The following is a 21,984-nucleotide window of genomic DNA, read 5'->3' as shown; positions in this document are numbered from 1 at the left end:
TCAATTAGTATAAAATTCAGGAAAAATATTCAGTTAGGCTTCCGCTTTTCCAAATCCGAATTGCCGGGCCTTACGCTTGACCCCTGCCATCAGATTTTGTACAGCCACCTTGTCCACCTTCTTCGCCGCAGAAAGCCAGTTTGCCTTGAACTGCTGCTCGCCCTTAGCAGTTTTTTTGGTCTTCTTTAGGTTCCGCTTGACAATAGCCCAGTATTTCTCAATTGGGCGGAGCTCTGGCGTGTTGGGAGGGTTCTTGTCCTTGGGAACCACCTGCACGTTGTTGGCGGCGTACCACTCCATGGCCTTTTTACCGTAATGGCAAGATGCCAAATCCGGCCAAAACAGTACGGAACAACCGTGTTTCTTCAGGAAAGGCAGCAGACGTTTATTCAAACACTCTTTCACGTAAATTTCTTGGTTGACAGTCCCGGAAGCTATGAAAATGCTGCTTTTCAAGCCACAGGTACAGATGGCTTGCCAAACCAGATATTTCTTTACTAACTTTGACAGTTTCATGTGCTTGAAAACATCTGCTACCTTTCCCCTTCCTTTTGCCGTATAAAACTCCTGTCCCGGAAGCTGCTTGTAGTCGGCTTTGACGTAGGTTTCGTCGTCCATTACCACGCAGTCAAACTTCGTCAGCATCGTCGTGTACAGCCTCCGGGATCGCGCTTTGGCCGTCGTATTTTGTTTATCATCGCGATTTGGAGTCACTACCTTCTTGTAAGTCGATAGTCCGGCTCGTTTTTTGGCTCGATGCACGGTTGTAGACGATACACCCAGCTTATTTGCGGCATCTCGGAGAGAGAGGTTAGGGTTTCGCTTGAAACTACCGACAACTCTCTTTGTCGTCTCAGCGGCTTCCGGTTTTCGATTTCCCCCCGAACCAGACTTCCTGGCTGTCGACAAACGTTCCCCAAACACTTTAATTACATTTGTAACGGTTGATTTGGCAACTTTAAGCGATTTTGCCAACTTTGCGTGCGAGTAGCTCGGATTTTCGCGACGCTCGAGCAAAATTTTGATACGCTGCTCTTCTTGCTTGGACGGCATTTTGACAACTGAAGAGTGAATTCCAAAATCAAAATAGGAGCAACATTCTACACACACACACACCTTCAAAATGAGGGGTGTTCAGGTTTTTTAAATGCAAAATTGAAAGAATTGACGTATTTCTTGATATTGACCAAATTTTGACCGTATCACCCTTTATGCCAGAAAACTTACTACTCACTCAAGGTATTTTCCAAATAAGCTTCAAAACTACATTCTTTTTAATAAAATGTTAAATTCAGTCCTCTATATCCGCAATACGCACGTGAGGCTCAAGCCTTTGAATTCTTCTTATTAAATCTACTACTATTAAATCAAATATTAAAAATTTATCATCACCATCGTGGCGATCAAAAATAATTTTTGCAGTGCTACAATAATTATTTAAAAACAAAGTCGTTATGACAGCTATCCATACAAAATAATCCGTAAGTGATAATTCCGTCAAGATACATAATTTGTCAATTCATAAAAAAATCACTGGATAACTGTTCCAACGACAGTTTCAACGTGTGAAATGCAGTGTCTTGTAAATTCTGTAAGTGTTGCTGAACGTTTGATATGTCTAGGCATCGAATTGAAAACATTTATTCCTTTATAATATAATGAATTTTGTGAAGCGTAAGTCAAGAAATGTGGTGTTCTTATTTCAACCGCGTTTCTAGTATTATATCTATGAAAGTCACTTCCTCTTTCAATTCGATCACACAAATATCGAGGCAGCAAACCGTTAACTACTTTAAAAATGAACACCATAGTCAAATACACAATTCTTTGCTTCACCGACAACCATTATAAGGCGTCTAGCATCAAAGTTGAGGAAGTGAATCTATAACATCTCAAAATCAAACGCATTATTTTACTCTGCAAGCGCTGTAATCTCGATATTTGTGTTTCATTGGACAGAAATAAAATGGATGGACAAAAGTCTAGATGAGGAGAGATGATTGATTTGTATAGCTGTATTTTACTGGCAACAGTTAAATCGCTTTTCAGTCGACATAGAATTTCATACTTCTTGGCAATTTTCTTGATGATATTGTCAATGTGAGAGTTAAACTTCAGTTTGTCATCAATAATCACGCCAAGATATTTAATCTCCTGAACGCGATCAATAGTCTCATCATCAATTACAACAGAGACGTTCTCATTTAATCGATTCCGCGAAATCACCATAAATTTAGTTTTACTTGTATTCAATTTTAACTGCTTACACTTCAACCATCTACTTAGATACTGCAAATCTTCATTCAAGTGTGAGACGGCAACTTCTAAATCCTTAGCTGCAATGAATAACACAGTATCATCTGCAAAAAGATTAATGTCGCAAAACCGTAAAACACGTCGCAAGTCATTAATATACATAATAAATAAAAGGGGCCCTAATACACTTCCCTGGGGCACTCCAAGGTTGTTCCCCACGGGACTGGAAACAGAATCATTAAAAACAGTCCGTTGACTTCTGTCAGACAAAAAGCTTTCAAACCATTTATATGCAGTACTCGTGATTCCAAAGCGCTTGATTGATCTTAACAATAAGGGCCTAGAAATTGTTTCAAAAGCGCGTTTAAGCGCGTTTCACAAGAATGACTTTCCCGATATCCCGATTGTTCTGGTATCAACAAACTATTAAAATTGTAATACTCCAACAGCTGGCCTTTAACAACAAGTTCTAACATTTTCTCTAATGTGTGCAACATGTTGATGGGACGAAACTCTTCGGCTTTAATCGTTCCAGCAACTTTTTGAATAGGGACCACTAAGGAATCCTTCCAAATTTGTGGCACATGTCCAGTTTGTAATGATTCATTAATAAGGTCCAGCAAGATGTGGCCAATGACATGAAAGCGATCTTGAATAACTCTAGCATTAACATTATCTACTTCAGCCGATTAACCTTATGAAAAACAAATAGCTCTAAGTTCATCTAATGTAATTGGGTGAAAAACTTCAAATCTACAACTACTATTAACTGGCTGTTTTATTTCGTACAAAATGATCATTAAACTTAGATGCAATTACTTGCTAAGTTAATAAATTTTCAGAAAAGTTTGGAGAACTTCGGGATAGATCTGAGAATGTTATGGAAATTCCACGAGCATCCTGAGAATCATGGCAACTTGAGGCAAGTTCCAAAAATTTCAGGTAAATTCTGAAAACTTTAGGTCCGTTCAATTAACTTGATACCTAATAGTTGCAGATTTTTCAAAAACTAAGTCCAAAAAACTTCAACGCAGTAAATAGTCCCGCGAAGGACAAATAAATTTCAGGAACTTAAATGAAGTTCCAAGAACATTAGGAAAGTCTTGATAACTTTATGATATTTTCATTAATATCAGAAAAAAGGCGAGAATCTTCAGGAAGATCTGAGTATTTAAATTAAAAGAATTTAAAGGAAGTTTGTGGCAGTTGCCATGTATTTAAAATAAAAAAAATATAAAAAAGTTGTACATGAATTGAAATGTTTGAAACTCCATCGAATTGTTTAGATTTTACGCATGAAGCGTTCTCAAACAGTTCACTCGCCCAAATGTTCATTAGATGGTAAATGAGTTCTGCGTAATTCGATAGTCATACGTAGAGTCTAGGCACACCACGCGTAAACAAATGCTTTCAGGATTTGTTGACCCGTCCCATCCTTTCATGCACTTCAGGTGGGTAGTTAATTGGCATACGCGTTCACTTGAGGGAAAGGGAATGCTTTCCATTGTATTTAGAAGAAGAAGAAAACTAGTATGCGTGAAGGCGATTTTTTGAACTTCGTTAATTTACGTAATTTCCAACGACGAAGATTACAATTCTTGCGCCTAATCTGAGGATCTTTAGATTTGACTCTTTCACTTCGTTCTGGTCTGTGGAAGAGGCGAGGGCGGTCCAATTGTACGTTCAGACTGCAGAGTTATAACATGCTATAGCGCTATATTGATGGTGATTTCTGTGTTGCAATTATTTGACAACCCTTATAACATGTTATAACTGCTCAGTCTAGACAGCGTTTAAGTTAGCTACCGCGCCGTGGTGTGAAATAACAGGTGATGTTAGAAAACGTAAAAATTCCTTTAGTTTGTTAATCTAGATTCTCTTTCTAAATTCCCTCGATTAGTTCGTTCGTTTTATAAAGCTAGTCAATGCTTAGTGTTTCAGTTCGGTGGTTATGAGTGTGTGAATGTGTTTAGAAGTATGGTAATTTATTGTGCATAAGTGTGTTCAGTGTGCAGAAAACGAATGCCACGCAATGGCATTTTCTCGTTGACAGATTTGTGACACGTTGCAAAACCTGTCACACCACCCACATCAGTCAGCGACCGCTTTCGACCCCATTTTCCAGCTTCGAAGGACACCCGGTGATACCAAGGCCGGAAAAGGGTAGCAAAAAAGTTTTCCCGCGCCCTAGGCAGAGTGAGCAGCACCACTGGTTTCGAACCGGTAACCTCTATCTTCAGCGGCAACCACTTTCCGCATTTTCCCGTCGACGGTGACCGTGACGGCCGTACCCTGGCTAGGTAGAAGACCACGAATCAACGTTTCAGGCATCGTTGGAAAACGACATCGACTATGTACAGTTCGCAATAGCACCGTTTCGGAGTCCGTAGGAGTAACCGCATGTGGTACACGTCATCGAGCAACTGCCAATCCCTCCACGAAAGTAGCGAGTCAAGCTGTAAGTAACATGCATGTTCACTAAATTCCCATGCGCATGGTGAGTTCAAGCCCCTAGTACAGCATAACCACTAACGAGGCCGCTGTTTATTCAGCCGTTACCCTTTCCGATTCGCGCAAGTGCCGGTAACGCCAAACAGCTTGTTTGTAGGACACACAAAATGAACACAATTCGCCGCACACCACGCTAAATAAATACCACCTGTTACTGACGGGCCAGAAGGGCTAGTCTAAGGGTTCCCCTGACCTCTGGTCTAGCCACGGACGTCGTTTGGGGTGGACCCGCATTTGCTGGATGTCCTTGACTTCCCCGCCGCTTTGTCGAAGTCGCTGCGTTGAAATTGGTCAGTATTTTTCGATTGGTCGAAACTCCGGGACAAAATCAATCTTGTTGGCAGCATACCACTCCAGAACCACCTTGAAGTAGTGGCAGCTGGACATTGGGCCAAAAGATGACTTTGACCCTATGCTTGCGGATGAACGGCATTACACGCTTTTTCAGGCATCTGGGATGGCATCGACGAGGATGTGACGAATGGTTGCGTTTTCAGGCCACAACTTCAAATCGCTTGCCAAATCATGGCCTTCTTCGCGAACTTAAGACAAACACGAACTTGAATCTTCCCGGCACATCCCCACGTCCAGTCACGATGTAAAACTTTTGACCGGGAAGCTGCTTAAAATCGAGTTTGACATATGATTCGTCATCGATCAAAGTTCAGCCCTTGTGTTTCGTCAAAACACGGTCGTACAAGAGCCTTGCACGCTTTTTGGCCACGAAATTCTGCTTCGTGTGCCGGTTCGGATGTTTACTGGCTTTGTACGACTTGTATCTTTCTCTGGCAAGGATGTTCCGCACTGTTTCAGAGTTAGCGTTGTATTTTCTGGCCACATCTCGGTTCGAAAGACCGGGGTTTTTCTTCAACGCACCTCAACACCTTGAGCGTAGCTGACGATCCCTGGTTCCAGTTTTTTCGTAGGTCCGCTGATTCCTTTCCACACTCAGGGTTTCCTTGTAGAGTTTGAGCACTCGACAAACTGTTGTTTTCGGCATCTTCAGCACTTTAGCCTGGAACTGGACCACTTCCGGATTTTGACGTTATTTCTGATCGCGATCGACTACTTTGATCCAACTTGCACCAGTTGTTCTTTATAGGAGTGTAAATAAACCACTGTCAAAGATTTTCGATTCTCAACATTAGAGGCGTGCTAGTGGCGCGCAAGGGGCTTACCAATTTACATTTAGTCAGCCTTTATTACATAAGATACGGCATAAAACGTAATTGAAGGCTAAATATTATACCTAAGTTAGGGTCAATACACTAGTCGAAAAAAGCAATACAACCATAGAGGTAACTCTAAGACCAGAAGGTCCCGAAGAAACGTACTCAACTTTTTGGCTCAGCTCTGATACTCTCTTCGGTCCCAAGCTAATCGATGCACCCCTCGAAACATAGGAAAATCCACGAACCCCCCATTTTCTCTGTCAAACGTTCATAGCGAATCAAAACAAACAAAGTGTAGTACTAGAATTTCGACTAGAATTTGGTACGTTAATCGATTTGCTTGGGACCAATAGGCTAATCAAGTAGTGAGCCAATTTAAAATCGTTTGTTTCCACCGGTTGATACAACGGCGATGGAGATAAATAATTATTCCAATGGCATATTTGGGCACCTTTTCCTAGATCCTCTAACTACCTGTTAATAGATTGTAGTCGAGTTGTTCGTCAGTATTCAGTGCCTTATTTTGTTTACTTCAGTATTAAGAAACATTGTTCAAAGTATAATGGAGCTGAAATCCTCAAAGCTTGTATAAAAAGGCTTAAACTACTCATAAACAATAATTTTCGTCGTGCACTTCAAGTCATGAATATCTAGTTTGTGTTGCTAGTGAGCAAGCTTTGGATCATAATCGTGAAAATGTCAACACTTGCTACTATCTTCACTGGATAAATGATTCAACCAGATGATAGCTAAATGCCACGCAACTTCCTCCCAACAAAATCTGCATTCTAATTATTAAGTATTTACACTTGATTCCCCAGTTACGCAAAGGGTGTTTTATATGATTTATGGTCGATTCGTTTCCTCTGCTCAACAAAGCAGCACTTATTTTCACACACAGCGAGTTTCCCTTCCGTGCATTGTCAGTATCATCAGCTTTTCAACCCTTCAATGATAAAGTAATTAAATTTACCTACTCCGATGGCGTCGTTCGTTCACTTTTTTTTTCCTTCAACTACACCCCTGATGCACTTAGAGGCTCCAGAACAATGCACTAAGAACACACAAAAAATGCATTATTCTTAGTGCATGTGCAGTTTATTTCACGAATGAAGAAGACGGTGCTGCATCGTCGTCACCAACGTCGTGCCATCAACATCATCATCATTATCATCATCATCATCAACAACATCATCGGAGGGCGCGTTGCTTATGCTAATTGCTATCTTGCTGCGCGTTCTTGATGAAAATCTCAATTGTTTTTCCTTCCCAGTTACAACCCTCGACAACGGCTCCCGCCCGCCCGTCTCGACTAGCAGTTGCTATCGCAGTGCAAGTGCAACGATGGGAAAAGTGATGCACCCTGTCCGTCTCCATCCGTTCCTCCCCACCGCTACGCATCGTGGCCATCATTGGATGCGGCACTCGAGTCGGTAATTATCGATAATTATTTCTTTATGTAATTGAAAAAATGATGAATGCTGGAAAACAACCAGATTCCACCGCCACAAAGTGGTCACCTGAGAAAACTTGTTAGCAGGAAATGCGCCCCTTCCCTCCCTTATTCCGACAGCACTTACCGTGTGGTCCATAGCTGCTGGGGTAGTACCGCCGATGCGAACCATTCTCGAGCGGATAGAACGGATTCATTTCCGAAGGATCCATGGCGGCTGCGGCTGCCGCTGCTGCTGCCGATTGGTGTCCCAGAACGGCAGCCGATGTCCCGGGAGAGCCACCGAGACGCTGGTTGTCGTACCAGCTACGTGCCTCCGCTGCCGATGTCATATCCATGGTGCTGATCTAGGTTTATAATAACACTTTGCCGACTATTTCGAAAAATTACACTACACGAAAATCAATTCACTGCCCGTTGTGGTTCAATCACTTAGTGCGTATAACAATCCGTTTCACTCGCGATCGCGTTATTGAAACCCGAATTCAGTTTTACTTAACTCAGAAAAACCCATTTTTTGCACCTTCATCAATTCGTTTTCACCTTTTCGGCAATTTTCCATGACTGAAGAAAGTCTGGCACTAATTAGACGTCCAGTTGGGCAAAAACCGCACACTGCATGTAGTCTTCCACGGCTTGATGATGGTCAATTTGACGACGCCGCTGACAGAATCAGACGGTTGCAATCTGTGAAATAGAGAAAATAAGACAGAAGTGAGGCGAGATCGAAGATTGCTACGGGAGATGATTGTGACCTTGTCTATGAGATGGGGAAAAAAGTGTTTGCGGTTCATTTTTAACCGACATCGTGAGCTGGCTCAAAAGAAGGTTTACGCTACTGGAGATTTGCACGGTTTACACGCTTTCGGATAAGAAATTTACGATTTTTTCTCTCTCTGATTTATGTAATTCCAGTTTTCTATTTCAACTGTCTGAAGCAGATGTGGTTTTTAATCTCCGGGTCATTTTCGTCGAAAATGCGCTTATAAATGGACCCTGTTTGGACACGGTGATCAAATGTAATCAACAGTATTCCAGTGAAACAAGAACAGATACAGTCAGGAATCCTTATTGCCAGAGTAACGGGGGCGTGAATAAGGAACCGCAAATAAGGATACCCACAGCTTATGGGATTTTCACTAATAGGGACTGTGGTGGATTATCTCATTTGTTTCAATATATAGAGCTATACTGTCTTCGAGTTGTTGTACTGGGATAGACCAACAAGCCTGTGTCATTGGATTCAGGTTTAATTGGAAACTACGCCGCTAGAGGCGCTTCACTTGTATGTTACTTATGACGGGCGCTATAATATATGGATCATAAGTCCAACATAGGATATTTCGTGATTCTGGCCATATAGAAAGTTACGGTCTTGAGCAAACTTGTTCAAATGACCAGGTCCTTTCGAATGGTGGCCATATTAGTTCATAACTCTCTCACTACGCAGTTCTAAAGAGTAACCACGATTAAATTGCCACACACAAAATTGATTCGCAAAATTCGAGTTTTCATCCGATTGCCATCAAATTTTCAGGGATTGAGAAATAACTATTAAAATTCATTTTACCATTTTACTCGTATTTTATTTACAGTTCATACGCAAATGCCCGCACCTTGGCCTTAACCCCGGCCATAAGATTCTGCACAACCTGTGAATCAACCGTTTTTTGCATGTAAACCCATACTTTCTTCAGTTCCTCGACTGTCTTCACTACCTTAGGTCGTTTAAGAAGGTGCTGCTTCATAATCGCCCAGTACTTCTCGATGGGGCGGAGCTCCGGAGTGTTGGGAGGGTTGAACATTTTCGGCACGAAATTGACCTTTTTGTCCGCATACCACTTCAGCACGTCCTTGGAGTAGTGGCATGAGGCCAAATCCGGCCAGAAGATTGTTGGGACGTTGTGGGCCTTCAGGAGACGAAGCAGCCGCTTCTGGAGGCACTCTTTTATGTACACCTGTCCGTTCATCGTGTCCTGGGTCACGAAAGGTGCACTCCGCTTCCCGCACGTGCAGATGGCTTACCAAACCAGGAATTTCTTCGCAAATTTGGACATCTTCTGAGTGCGGACATGCTCCGGAACGCTGAACTTATCCTTGGCCGTGAAAAACAGGTTGCCGGGGATCTGTTTGAAGTCGGCCTTCACATATGTTTCGTCGTCCATGATGCAGCATTCAACTTTTGTCAGCATGTTGAGGTACAACTTCCTGGCACGGGTTTTGGCGGACTTGTTCTGCTTCTCGTCGCGATTAGGGGCCTTTTGTACCTTGAACGTTCGAAGCCCAGCCTTAGTTTTGGCCTTCTGGACAAAACTTCGGCTTAGGTGCAGCGTCTTAGCCACATCCCTAACGGAGGCGTTCGGATTTTGGTTGAAGGCCCCAACTACGCGGTTGTGATTTTTGGTGTTGTACGGAATACTTTTTCCTTCACTTCTGGGCTTCCGATCGGTGGTCAACCGTTCCTCGAACCGCTTAATCACTCGCGACACCGTGGAATTCACGATTCCCAACGTTTTAGCGATGGAACGATGCGAGAGATCCTTGTTCTCGTGATGAATGCGCAAGATTTTATCACGCACGAGCTGTTCTTTCGACTCCATTTCCGCGAGTTTTGATCACAGGACTTTAAAACTTGCAGGATGTAAATAATGCACTATGAACTAAATCCACCCAAATTTTCATTAAATTCTACCCAACAGTTAAAAAGTTAGAGCAATTTCATAGTGTGGCAATTTCATCGTGGACACCCTTTAGTGTGCATGTGACCTTTCTATATAAACTGTATCTCGATAACCTGGCTATATAGAACGTTGCTGTCTTCAGCAAAGTTGTTCAGGTCACCAAGTCCTTTCGGATGGTGGTCATATTATTAAGAACTCTCTCACTACGCGGCGCTAGTGTGCACATGAACTTCCTTAATATGTTATTTCTGAAAAGCTTGTCCATATAGGATGTTGATGGGCAATTTGAGGACACGAAACGGAATAAGGATGACGTGTAGAGAGGCTGTAAATCGATTTCGGACGCCATTTTAAAATCCAAGGTCATCGATTCAAGAAAAACTGTCAAATATCCTACAATATGGGTATTTTCGGAAAGGAAACGACGTGTAGAGGCTGGAAATTTAGAAATCCAAGATGGCGGCCATCCGTTCAAGAAAAACTGTCAAATACGCTACAATATGGGTATTTTCGGAAAGGGAACGACGTGAAGAGGCCGGAAATCGATGCCAGACGTAATTTTGGAATCCAAGATGGAGGCCATCGGTTCAAGAAAAACTGTCAAATACCCCACAATATGCGTTGCTATTCGGGTTGCTAGTTTGACAACTTTAGCCATTGCTATTTTAGTTAGCAACTTGTTTACGCACCGGTCGTTGCTATCACGATTGTGAATTTACGTTTTCGGCTTTCGCACCGATAGTTGCTAAACTTGTCGTGGAACTTCGAACTGAAATTGATCACAGAGTTTCGTTATTGTTTTTTTTTTTTTCGACAACATTGATATACCTAACCACGAAGACTGAAGAATGAAGGTTAAGATCCAACTACAGACCCAGGTACTCAAGAAACGGTCCTCCGGAAGATCCGAATAGCCCAGTGATTGTTTTTTTTTTTAAATCACTTGTGGTGATGCTACATGAATTCATTTGAATCTGGGGCCAACATGCGCACACTGGTGGTCACGAAACTCTCCTCTGGGCGATCCCGAACATCCATAAAAGTGATCAATTCATAAAAATGATCGAAATATTGATCTTCGTATGCTCCTCTTATGAAAGTTGCGCACCAAAATGCATAAAGGCATTTTCAGATGCCCATCTAGATTACTAGATTACATATTTTAGCTTGTGAGTGTATCAAAAAATTTTGAAACCTTTAAGAAGTTCTGATTCATAGAAATGTGGGGAAGTTAAAAGGTCTTTAAGAGTACGTTTCGACAGCTTTTAAGCTTAATGACCTATAAATAAGTTACGTGAACTGCGGGTAGGTTCTGAAAATGTTAGGGCAGTTCCATGAATATCAGGAAAACTGTGAGAATCTGAGGGATGTTCCTAAAACTATAAGTTCGTTTCGAGAACTTTATGGCAGTTCCATTTATTTCAGTAAAATAGAGGAAACCATCAAGAAGTTTCAAAAATTTAAGGATAGTAAAAAAAAACTTCAGGGAATGTACTTTAAAACATTAAAAAGCTACACAGAAGATCAATGTTTAAAGGGGAGTTTAAAGATCTTCCAAATTCATGCATGCAGCCAGGCCCATAGCCAGCATTTGGTTTCAGGGGGAGCTAATTTTATGACATGAAAACTTCAATGATTTATAAAATGTGCGCCTAACTGAACATCGATTGATACACTGTTTTTTTTTACCTTAACCAAAATCGTTCAAAATCATGTGTCGTCATTTTTTTTTTTTTTTGTTAATTCATTTTAATCTTTGATCGGAATTTTTAATGAACCATCAGAATGTAAAATAATAATTTTTCTAACTCTTTAATACGCAGTTATGAGAAAAGTTAAACAAATGTATGAAATTCTAGAAAATATTTGTAGTTTTAATTGTTTTCTGTTGGTAATGATGATCAACATTCTGTTGAGAAAGGCAAAAATTTGTTACATATTTTTTAAAACATAATTATTTTAAGATTTTAATGGTGTTGAATCGTAAAACCACCGGCGCCGGATGCTAATTCATGTAAATTTATGAAGGCGGTAAATAACAAACATCCCTCTATGCAGTGGTAGCAATGTGATCCATACGAAACTCGAACAGCGAATATTGTTGCCTTCATCATTCTGTATGTTTTTAAGTTTTTGTTTTAGCATCACTGTATTTTTGTTTTGTTTTTGAATTGATCGTTATTCTGTGATATTTTGTATTGTTCCAGTAAGCTATATAAGTGCAAATATTTAATGCAATTAGATTAAGTTTGAATTTGACTTCCGATCAGGGTGCTGCCTGAAAGAGGTAATAAATAGTGAATGAGAAATGTATTCTTTTACTTCATTTGAATCAGTTGCCGATCTCCAAACTGCTGTCCAAAAATCTGAGCAACAAATTAAACACAACGTAGAGCCATATCCTGGACATTATACCTGGTTATTACAAAAGTAATCTTCTAGCTTTACTCTAAGCAGTTAATTGATATTATAGCCAAGCCCGAAAGTCGCTGGTTTCCCATTAGTTTTAATTCGTTTCAATGTGGAGAAAGATCTTTCCACACTGGCTGTAGTGACCGGTAGTGTCAACAAAATCTTCAACAACACATTGATTGTTGGAAAATACGTCGAGTCACATTTATCAAGCAGCCCAAATGCCTCAAAATTCTTGTTAATATTTATGGATGTCCGGCACCAGAGCTCGTATTCCACCTTTACCTGCAACCAGCCAGTGATGCAAAATATCATGACACTCACGTGACACTCGTCTTCGCATCAACCGACTATCGCTGACAGATCGTTTTGTCACGCTCTGAGAGTTAGAGCTATGGCAAACAACAATCAGCAGTAATGGTCGCTGCTCACAAGCAAAACGTTACACTCGCTGCTGATGATGAAAAGCACAACGAAGGCTTCTGCAGAACGATCATGAGAAAAAGCGAAACGACGGAAGAAAATGAAAACAATGCCTACGCATTCCAAGTTTGTCTTAGCAGGCGCGACTGTGTGAGTTACAAACAAAGCAGGCAACATGAAACGGAAGCTGTTGGGCTCACTCACCAACACACTCAAATAAGGAAGCAAAGCAGCAACTGCTTCAAAACGAGCACAGATGAGTGTCGTGATTGTCGGGAATGACCAGATCGGTGATGGATCACAACAGAAGACGACATTCACCAGTTGCTCTTTACTTCTTTCGTCGACTTGATGGATGGTCATGGAGAGAGCTTCGACGAGCACATTGATAGGAATGTACAAAGCGTTACTACCATCAACTGTTTGGCGATCGTGATTATGATAGGTCGCAACTCTGGCAACCACGCTGGTGAAATCACAGAGATAACAGTTAAGTTTGTCAAGTTGGGATGACTCTCCAATATTTGTAAAACCAGGCAAAAATATTTGGAACACCGGAAGGATGTCATCATTTTTTTGTGAAACGTCCCATCATGTTTTGGATCAATGCATCGAGTCATGGAATGAAAACTGCTCTTCGATAGTATTCCTCTGGTGTTTCTACTGATTGATTTGCACGTATTGTTTGCTTGGATGCACGTGGATGTAGTCGTAACTGCGCATTCGAAAACAGACATATGCAGCTTTGAGGTTGCATTAAAAATTTCAGCAAATTTTGCTTCAGCGTCAGCTCTTCTCTCCTTAAAAACCTGTATCATACTGTTCGCATGATTAAGAGCCGATATGAGGTCCACATATTTAGATTGTAATCCTATTGAAAGTGGTTGTGTTGAAAATCACATTGATGTAATAAATATACAAGAATAAACTTCTAGTATTTAAATAAGTTTTTAGACCGGTCCTGCTTAATACTGTGCCAATATGGTCTAGATCTTGCACTACCAGGAAAAAAGAACTTCAAATGATTAAGAACAAAGTTCTGAAGATGATTTTGAAATTGCCTCCCTGGTACAGTACTACCGAAATACATAGAATTTTGAATGTTGAGACTTTAGAACAAATCTAGATAGAGCTGGAATTAGGGCGTGACAGCTTTTGTAAACAATGAATTCTCTCGTCGATTTCTAGCAACTCAAAGCACCCCTACACAAATCAACTTATCCATCGGGTAGGGGAAGTCTTCCCCTATTCGATGGCATTGTTGATTTTCCAGGAAGAGCCATGTCTTTCGAAAAATCATCGAGAGAAGCCATTGTTTACAAAAGCTGTTATGCCCTAATTCCAGCTCTATCTAGAAATGTCCAACAAAATAATTAATCATTTTAGGGAAAAATCGTTGCAATCTTCAATTGCAACGATTAATTACCTTTATACATAGATAAGATATAGTTTTGGTTTATAGTTTTGATGTGGATTGTTGTACTGACATGCAGGTTTAGAAGACCTGTTTAAAATACTGAATTTCTAAGGCAGGAACAATGTAAAATCACTTAGATTTATATCATAAAAATTACAGCAGATAAGTTACTAGGTGGATTGAGCACCTGGGTTAGAACGAAAAGTAATTTATTTTGAATTTTGAACAATTAAAGAGTTAAAATCTAAATAGAAACAATGTGTGACTCTTTATTAAATCCAATGGTACATATGGAAAGGTAAATAAATTAAGAAGTCATTTGTTGTAGAAACATTCTATTTTGTATGAAATCCTGCTTGAAAAAGAGGGGTACAGTGCGGATTGTGTTTAGAAGGCTACAAATTGGGTCTACACCCTAGTTCCTACGGCAGTGAAACGAGGCTGATCTTTCATAAAAACTCGATGGTCCCATGATCTTTAACAGAATCGCTGCAAACATAAATTGTTCATGCACACTATATAGGTACAGCCCGAGTCTCATTTTAGAGGGGGCTATAGGCCTGAAGCCTCGTCCATAAATTATTTTAATATAATATGAAAATTAAAAAAACCTTACACAGGTAATGGATATCTATTACCTGTACAGTACAGGTAACAGATATCTATTATCTTGGGTCAGATTTTTTTTTTCACATGATTATAATAATTGGGGGGGGGGGGCTTCAGCCCCATAGCCCCCCCCCCCCCCCTCCATGGTTACGTGCCTGCATGCAGCATAACAACAAGTTGATTAAAAAAATCTAGATCCTTTTTTACTAATTTTCCACATATATGGATGTTCCGGGTCTTCAAGAGGAATGCTTTGCTGTCCCTTGGGTCCACATTTTTGTCCCAGATCCAAATTCATTCATATATCACAATGTTCAAATGAAAACAAACATTTATTAGATATCAATGCTTGGGCCGGTTGCTATCGCGCTGCTATATTTGTCAACCCGCTGTTCACCGAGTGGCAGATTTTTATTTCCCGCACGTGAATAGCAACCCCCAGTGCGGTTACTACGTTATGGTGGAGGTTGCTAAAATAGCTTTAGCAACGCATTGGTGCGGGTGCTCTAAGGAAAGTAGTTTATTTTTTGTGTATAGTTTTATTGAAAAATGGTGTACCCAGTCGCAATACAATAGCGATTGCTGATGTTTATCGTACGCACACTACATGACGTATACGTATACGTAAAATGTTTTCATCGGAAAAAAAAAACTTCATAGCGAAAAATTCATCAATCATACTTTAGCAATCTCTATGTAAAATATTTCAGTGCGAACGTATCGGTTTTGTAGTTGAAACTAGCAATGGGCTATCTAGGACCGAAATACAAAAGATCGATCCTTTTGGTACGATTAATCGATTTTTTGAGTCGATCTCAAACACGACAAAAATCGACTGGATCGATCCATTTCATTCGATTTTTGTATCGATAAAAAAAAATCCAGTGCATTTGAATTTGCAATTCAATATTGATTTGCAAGTCTTCACCTTTGCACATTCTGCAAACAACTAGTGTGACAGTTCAGTAGACAAGAACGAGAATCGTCATAGGGGCATATCGGCCGAATAACAAAATGTTCTTGCATCAGCCTGTTTTCCCACGTTCTGTCGATCCTTTTCAAGCATGGGAGGAAATCTATTGTAAATATCCCCATGCCTATTGCTCGAGACTATTTATCAAGTATTCCGTCAAAGAGGCTATTTTCTTAAATTGGTGAAACCACACAAAATCTATATCGGCTCAATGCAAAACGCATGGCTCAATTAGCTTTATGGAGTCTAGTACTTTCCGTACTCACCTGCTTTTACACTCCGACCATCTAATCGTTTTGTTTTATATGTTAATTTTACGTTTTTTTTAATCGTTCATTTAATACCAATAAAACGAATATTATAACCATTAAATCAAAATCACTCACCTAATCAAGTATCCTGCGCAAAAACTTCCACATGTCAAATGAAATCAAAATAGTAATTTACTATATTCTCATCACGTAGGTATGTTACACTCACAACTTTTACTGCGTGCGTACTACACAATTTATTTCTAAATGACATCAATCATCACACTAAATGACTATTATAAGTGAAATGTCAAAACAAGATAGCTTATGTAACGAAATATCGACTTTAGATTGAACTTGGCGTTAATCTTCACAAACTTTCCTATGATCCGTTATATTTGAAACATTTTTGTGCCATTTTGAAAAAATGAATCGATCCAAAAGATCGATTCAAAATGATTGATTAAATCGGTGAATCGATTATTTTCAAAAAATGAATCAATTCGCTTAGATCGATTGTTGCCTCAAGATCGCCCAATGCTAGTTGAAACTCGTGTGGAACTAGTTTCAACTCAAGCGAATACAAAAACGTTTTGAAAGCAGTTAGGTTGAGACCGGTGCAAAACTAGTTCCATTCTGGCAATAAACAAATTCGCTATTAATTAATTATTTCAATAACCATACTAGAAGTAAACCAGGAACATGATCGTAAACAATGTTGTAGGCATTTTACTTTTATGGTGCTTTACAACCTTGGGAATGGTGCATCAAAATTTACATCACATCGCTGCAAGAGCAGTGTTGTTTCCTTTATATTATTTTCACAAAAGCCCAATAATTCCTGTTAGGTATATTACAAAAAACCTTCAGATGCGTTCCTTCCGAGCGCCCCCCATGTAGCATAACTTCTCTTGCTTACGGTTGTCGCTCTTGGATGTATACACGGGAAAGTTATTGATACTGAATTGTAACGCTTCTCGATTAGATCCACTCATATTGTAGTTTTTTTTTGTTGATATTGTTTTTTGCCTAAGTACACGGAGTGCTTAACGTTTTGAGTAGTAACGACCTGGAGAACAGTTCATCAACCCTATTGCTTTCGTGACTGTTGGATGGTGTGGTCTTTGTATCGCACACTGCTTGGGACAAATAATAGCAACCTCGCTAAGTGATTGCTTCTGTTGGATGGTCACGATAAATTTGAGTCCACTGGTGATCGATTAGGCGACAGATTCGATCGAGAGTCTGGTACTGGATTATAAGATCAAAACGGTGGTCTTGTGCATTGACGATTCAGCGTACAGTTTGTTACCGGAGGCGCGTATTTTGATACATACGGTTGCAATACATGGCCTGTCGAACCAGGCTTACGCGGTGAGTACTGAGCTGATATTTTTACTGCTTCGACGGATATATTGCAACCAATTTCTTGCTTCTCGGTTTCTGCATTGGATGAGTTCTGCTACGTTGGAAATCACCGCAAGCAGCTGAGGTTATCGCCAAAAGCCTCAGAATTTGTAGTGGACTCTAGACGGAGAATCCTGTTGTTCCTGTTAGGAGATGAATAAATGCAAGGCCTAATTAATTAGGCTCACAGGTGAGCCTCTCTCCAATAATTGTAACCCTCTGTTTTGTGGTGCTGTGCTTCCTACTTTCCACAGTTTCGCCGCCGCACTGATACGCTATGGGGAAGAAGCTGAAGCCTAAACTGCAAGTGCGGGACAACATCGTGGACTTTCTCCATCGTACGGTGTGGTTTCTGAAGCAATACGATCCGGCTATTCATGCTCTACAGGTGCAACCTCGCATGGACAAATTAGACGAGAAATGGGAGGAATTCTAGGACGTCCAGATGCAAATAGAGGAAATGGAGGTACATGAGGAGAACGCGGATCAACACAAGCAGACTCGGTCAGAGTTCGAGGAGCTGTACTTCCAGGTAAGGGCAGGGTTGAAAGCGAAGTTGCCATCCACCACTCCCTCACCCTACCCTTCTACCTCCACTAATACACGTGTCGAGGCATGTGCTGGTATACAACTACCAAAGATAAATTTGCCAGAATTTAATGGGGAATTCGACAAATGGTTGCCTTTTTTCGACACTTTCAAGTCGCTGATCCACACCAATCCAGATTTGAGCGGGATTCAGCGCTTTCATTACCTGCGAGCGTCTCTAAAGGGTGAGGCACTTAAGGTTGTTGATGCATTCCCAATGAGTGAAGCCAACTACGGTGTTGCCTGGCCTGCTTTGACCAAACGTTATTCGAACGTTTATCTACAGAAGAAACGGCACGTCAACGCTCTTCTACAGTTTCCGAAGATGAAGAAAATTTCTGCAAGTGGGATCCATGATGTTATCGATACTTTCGACCGGCACACAAAAATCTTGGATCAATTAGGGGAAGTGACTGCAGGCTGGGGAGCGATGCTGACACAGCTATTAGTATCGAAGCTAGACGACGTTACGCAGAAAGGCTCGGAAGGAACGCATCTGAAGGTTTTTTGTAATGTACCTAACAATTCCATTGTTGAGCCGTCATACAATCAACTCGACAGTGAGCATGCATAAGGGCGTAAAAGCGATGATCGATTATCTTCGTTGATTTTCTCTTTTGTTAATTTCTCGCTTGGATTAACGTTTCTCGGTGCGTTTGCTGTTGCATTTGATAGCCAATAAAACCTGTTACAGTACTACATAGAACAAATTCTAGAAAATGGTTTCGCTTAGCTGTAGCAATGTAAAGAGAAAATCGATGAAGAGAATCGATCATCGCGTTTGCGCCCTTATGCATGCTCACCGTCGAATTCTCGCGTCACTTTTCAAATAGACCAATGTAACATATCCACCATTTTGAGAAAATCGATGTTGAACTTCGACAGATTATTATTTAAACTGTTTAGAAACAATACATTTTGCAGTACTATTTTTCAGTGAATAATAACGTTGAAAATTCAGTAAAAACGATAAAATCACAATTTAACTTTTAATTTCATGCTACAACATAGAAAAAACCACATAGAACGTTTTGACGAGTCGCGTTGTACATCGGACATGTTACATTGGACAATTTTTCTCACTGACATAATCAATGAGTATTACATTGGACGTTTTGATCTACATGATACTAGATTCCCTTTCACAGATTTTATAGTAGAATACCTAACTTTAGATTGGCCCCGCCTTTAGAAAACGAGCACCAATCATGTTAGGCAGTCCGAATGACCGAAGTAACAATCATGTTCCCATCATTTCAAACTTTACATTGGACAATTTTTGAGCTAAGATTTTCTTAAATAAATGAAAGTAAATTTGGATGGGTGTTTTTGTATCACATGCAATGATAGAACAGCAATAGTTTGTATCGCTTAACTCGATTTGTTTACATTTGTTACATTGGTCTATTTGAAAAGTGACGCGAGAATTGTCTGTCTTACCCTCACAGGTTTTCTCAACAGAGAACAATTCGACAGTGAGGCTATCAAAAGCACCAGCAAACGCACCGACAAACGTTAATCCAAGCGAGCTATTAACAAACGAGGAAATCGACGAAGAGAATCGATCATCGCGTTTACGCCCTTATTCATGCTCACTGTCGAATTCTAACACTAAGCAAAGCTCCACCGCACAATGTGGGCCTGCAATTGCTTCTAAAGCAACCAACTTGAACTTGAACTCCCATTTCGGCAACATCGACACAAACACACATGAAGATTTGTAACAGCCTTTTATTTTTCGGTAACTTGATACCGTTGCGGCAAGCTTAGACTGCATTGAGCGCTTTTGTCGTTTTTTTTTTTGTTCATATCAAAATGGAAATCCCCTGCAAATTCTATGGCGAAGAAAGAGAAAATTTACTGCGGCAACTATGAATAGGAATTGTATCAAATTTTGCTCGTTATTAAGGGATGGAAGGGAGTATGGTTCGTACCCTGGATGGTTTTATTGTGAAATGATTTCGTAGGTTTAGAAGGCGTTGAGTGCCGTATTGATTTCTTTAAACGGTTAAAAGAAAAAAAAATAATAAGCTAGCGTAATTGATACGTCATTGCTACTTTTATTTCCTCTCTTGGATAGGAAATTTCCATTTGAACCTCGCGGGATTTTGGCTTCTGAAGATTCGAAACACCCAATGTGTGATTGATTGTACAATCGAATTATGAGCCTCTCATTATCGATAGAGCGATGGTTGGCGATTGTGATGGTGATCGAAGATTCGATACTGTCTTGAGAACGGTTGTTGAACGGTGTGTGACTGATAATGTCCAAATATAGGTGTCCATCGGTTGTCATAAATTACCGAAACGTGTTCTTATCGGTACGTGGATAGGCACTTTGCAGCACAGAGCGCAATATAGCGACTTATCGTGTACCGGCCAACTGATAACAAGCTACGATAAATGTGGCATTTTCGAAGGAAAACATCCATCAGATCCATCAACCCATAGAAACGTCAAGTTGCGACTTTTTTTTATTTTGAAGAGTGGTAATAAGACTACTGGTGAGAAGACGTTTCCAGTTGTTTAGATATGTGAGATACAACAGTCAATTAACGTTTATTAGAGTGTTTGGTTGTTGTTGTTGTTGTTGTTGTTGTTGTTGTTGTTGTTATAAAATCCAAAGGAAGCATTGAGAGAATTTATTCAATCGACTCAACAAGTCACAAATGAACGAAACAAACAAAAAGTCAGCAGCAACTCTCACGACCATTGTCACATAACTTCCATAAATGTCACTTTGATACGCTTTCCCTGACCAAACTAGATCCCCATAATCCGCCAACTACCGGTTCATATTTCTCCTCCAATTTCAAACAAACTGCCACCGACTGCCGCACGGAGAGACAGATACCGATCTTGTACCTGTGATTGCACGTGTCGTTAAGTTTATTTTAATTAGCCCATCAAAAAATGGCACATAAAAACCTCCTGAACGGTAACCTGCGCCCGCGCGTTGTGGAAAGCCTCCATGGCACAAGCAAAAGAAAAACTCTACCGGCGTTGACGACGTCAGCTGACGTGTCTGTCACCAATATTCCCACTCAGCCACGATAAATTACCATCAAATCGTGTGCCAAAGACCGACCGACCAGTTCCATTCAGGTTCCAACTCACTCGTAGAACCACCACCGGTGGGTGCGCGCGAAAGTGGCAATAAAATTAAATTCAATTCAATTGAATTCGATTACCAGTTCTATCGATTAGGTGTCAATAAATGCCCCCTAATAAACTAACGACTGGTTCGCGTTTGGCGATCGGAGAAATACTGAATCCAAAAGTGCCTGCCTGGTGCCCCTCGCAAGGCTTTTGCGTGTCCCAAAGTTGTCTCGTCAAAAAACGGTGGACCATTTTTTGTTTCGCCTCAATTGGATTCCAGTGAAGTAAGTTGAAAGCTGCTTCTGTCAACCGTGGCAAGTGAATGCGATAAAATGCGCATAACCACGAAACGCCAGTTAGCAGGTCAGAATGGAGGGACATTTTCAGGCACTAATCATGATAAGGTATACAGTCTCAAAAAAAAAATGTGACCGTTTATTGGGAAAATTCAGTCGCTATGAACGAAAACCTTCTTTTCTACAATTTACGAAAGACATTCCATTTATCTTGAACAACTTTAAACTTGTTAGGATAACAGCAGCCAAAGCTTTCTCGAATCTACTTTTACCTGGTACTTATTAGCAGTCAGGGCAAAAAGTGTCAAATTTAACAAATAGGATGACCCTTAGACTGATGCAAAATTTGAAATTTTCGCTCCACGGTGCTCAAACGGTTCCAAATTGGGTCCTGATTACCCTCCCAAAAATTTAACTCATTAATTAAGAAATTGAC

General features: G+C 40.5%; 1 protein-coding gene across 1 annotated transcript in view; it reads right to left on the bottom strand.

Annotated features, from left to right (window-relative positions):
• LOC135717613 (transcription factor GATA-3-like) overlaps positions 1 to 21,984 on the bottom strand; it is a 645,192-nt gene that overhangs the window by 553,721 nt on the left and 69,487 nt on the right. The window contains exon 2 of the mRNA XM_065239738.1: positions 7,520 to 8,079. Within this exon, the coding sequence (XP_065095810.1) occupies positions 7,520 to 7,730 (211 nt within the window). The 5' untranslated portion in view covers positions 7,731 to 8,079. The remainder of the gene's footprint in view (positions 1 to 7,519; positions 8,080 to 21,984) is intronic.

Source organism: Ochlerotatus camptorhynchus, unplaced genomic scaffold, assembly GCF_037179485.1.
Source record: "Ochlerotatus camptorhynchus isolate MF236.1 unplaced genomic scaffold, CSIRO-AGI_Acam_v1.1 ptg000062l, whole genome shotgun sequence".
In the NCBI taxonomy this organism is placed as follows: Eukaryota; Metazoa; Arthropoda; class Insecta; order Diptera; family Culicidae; genus Ochlerotatus; species Ochlerotatus camptorhynchus.
This window is presented reverse-complemented; position numbering and strand designations above follow the sequence as displayed.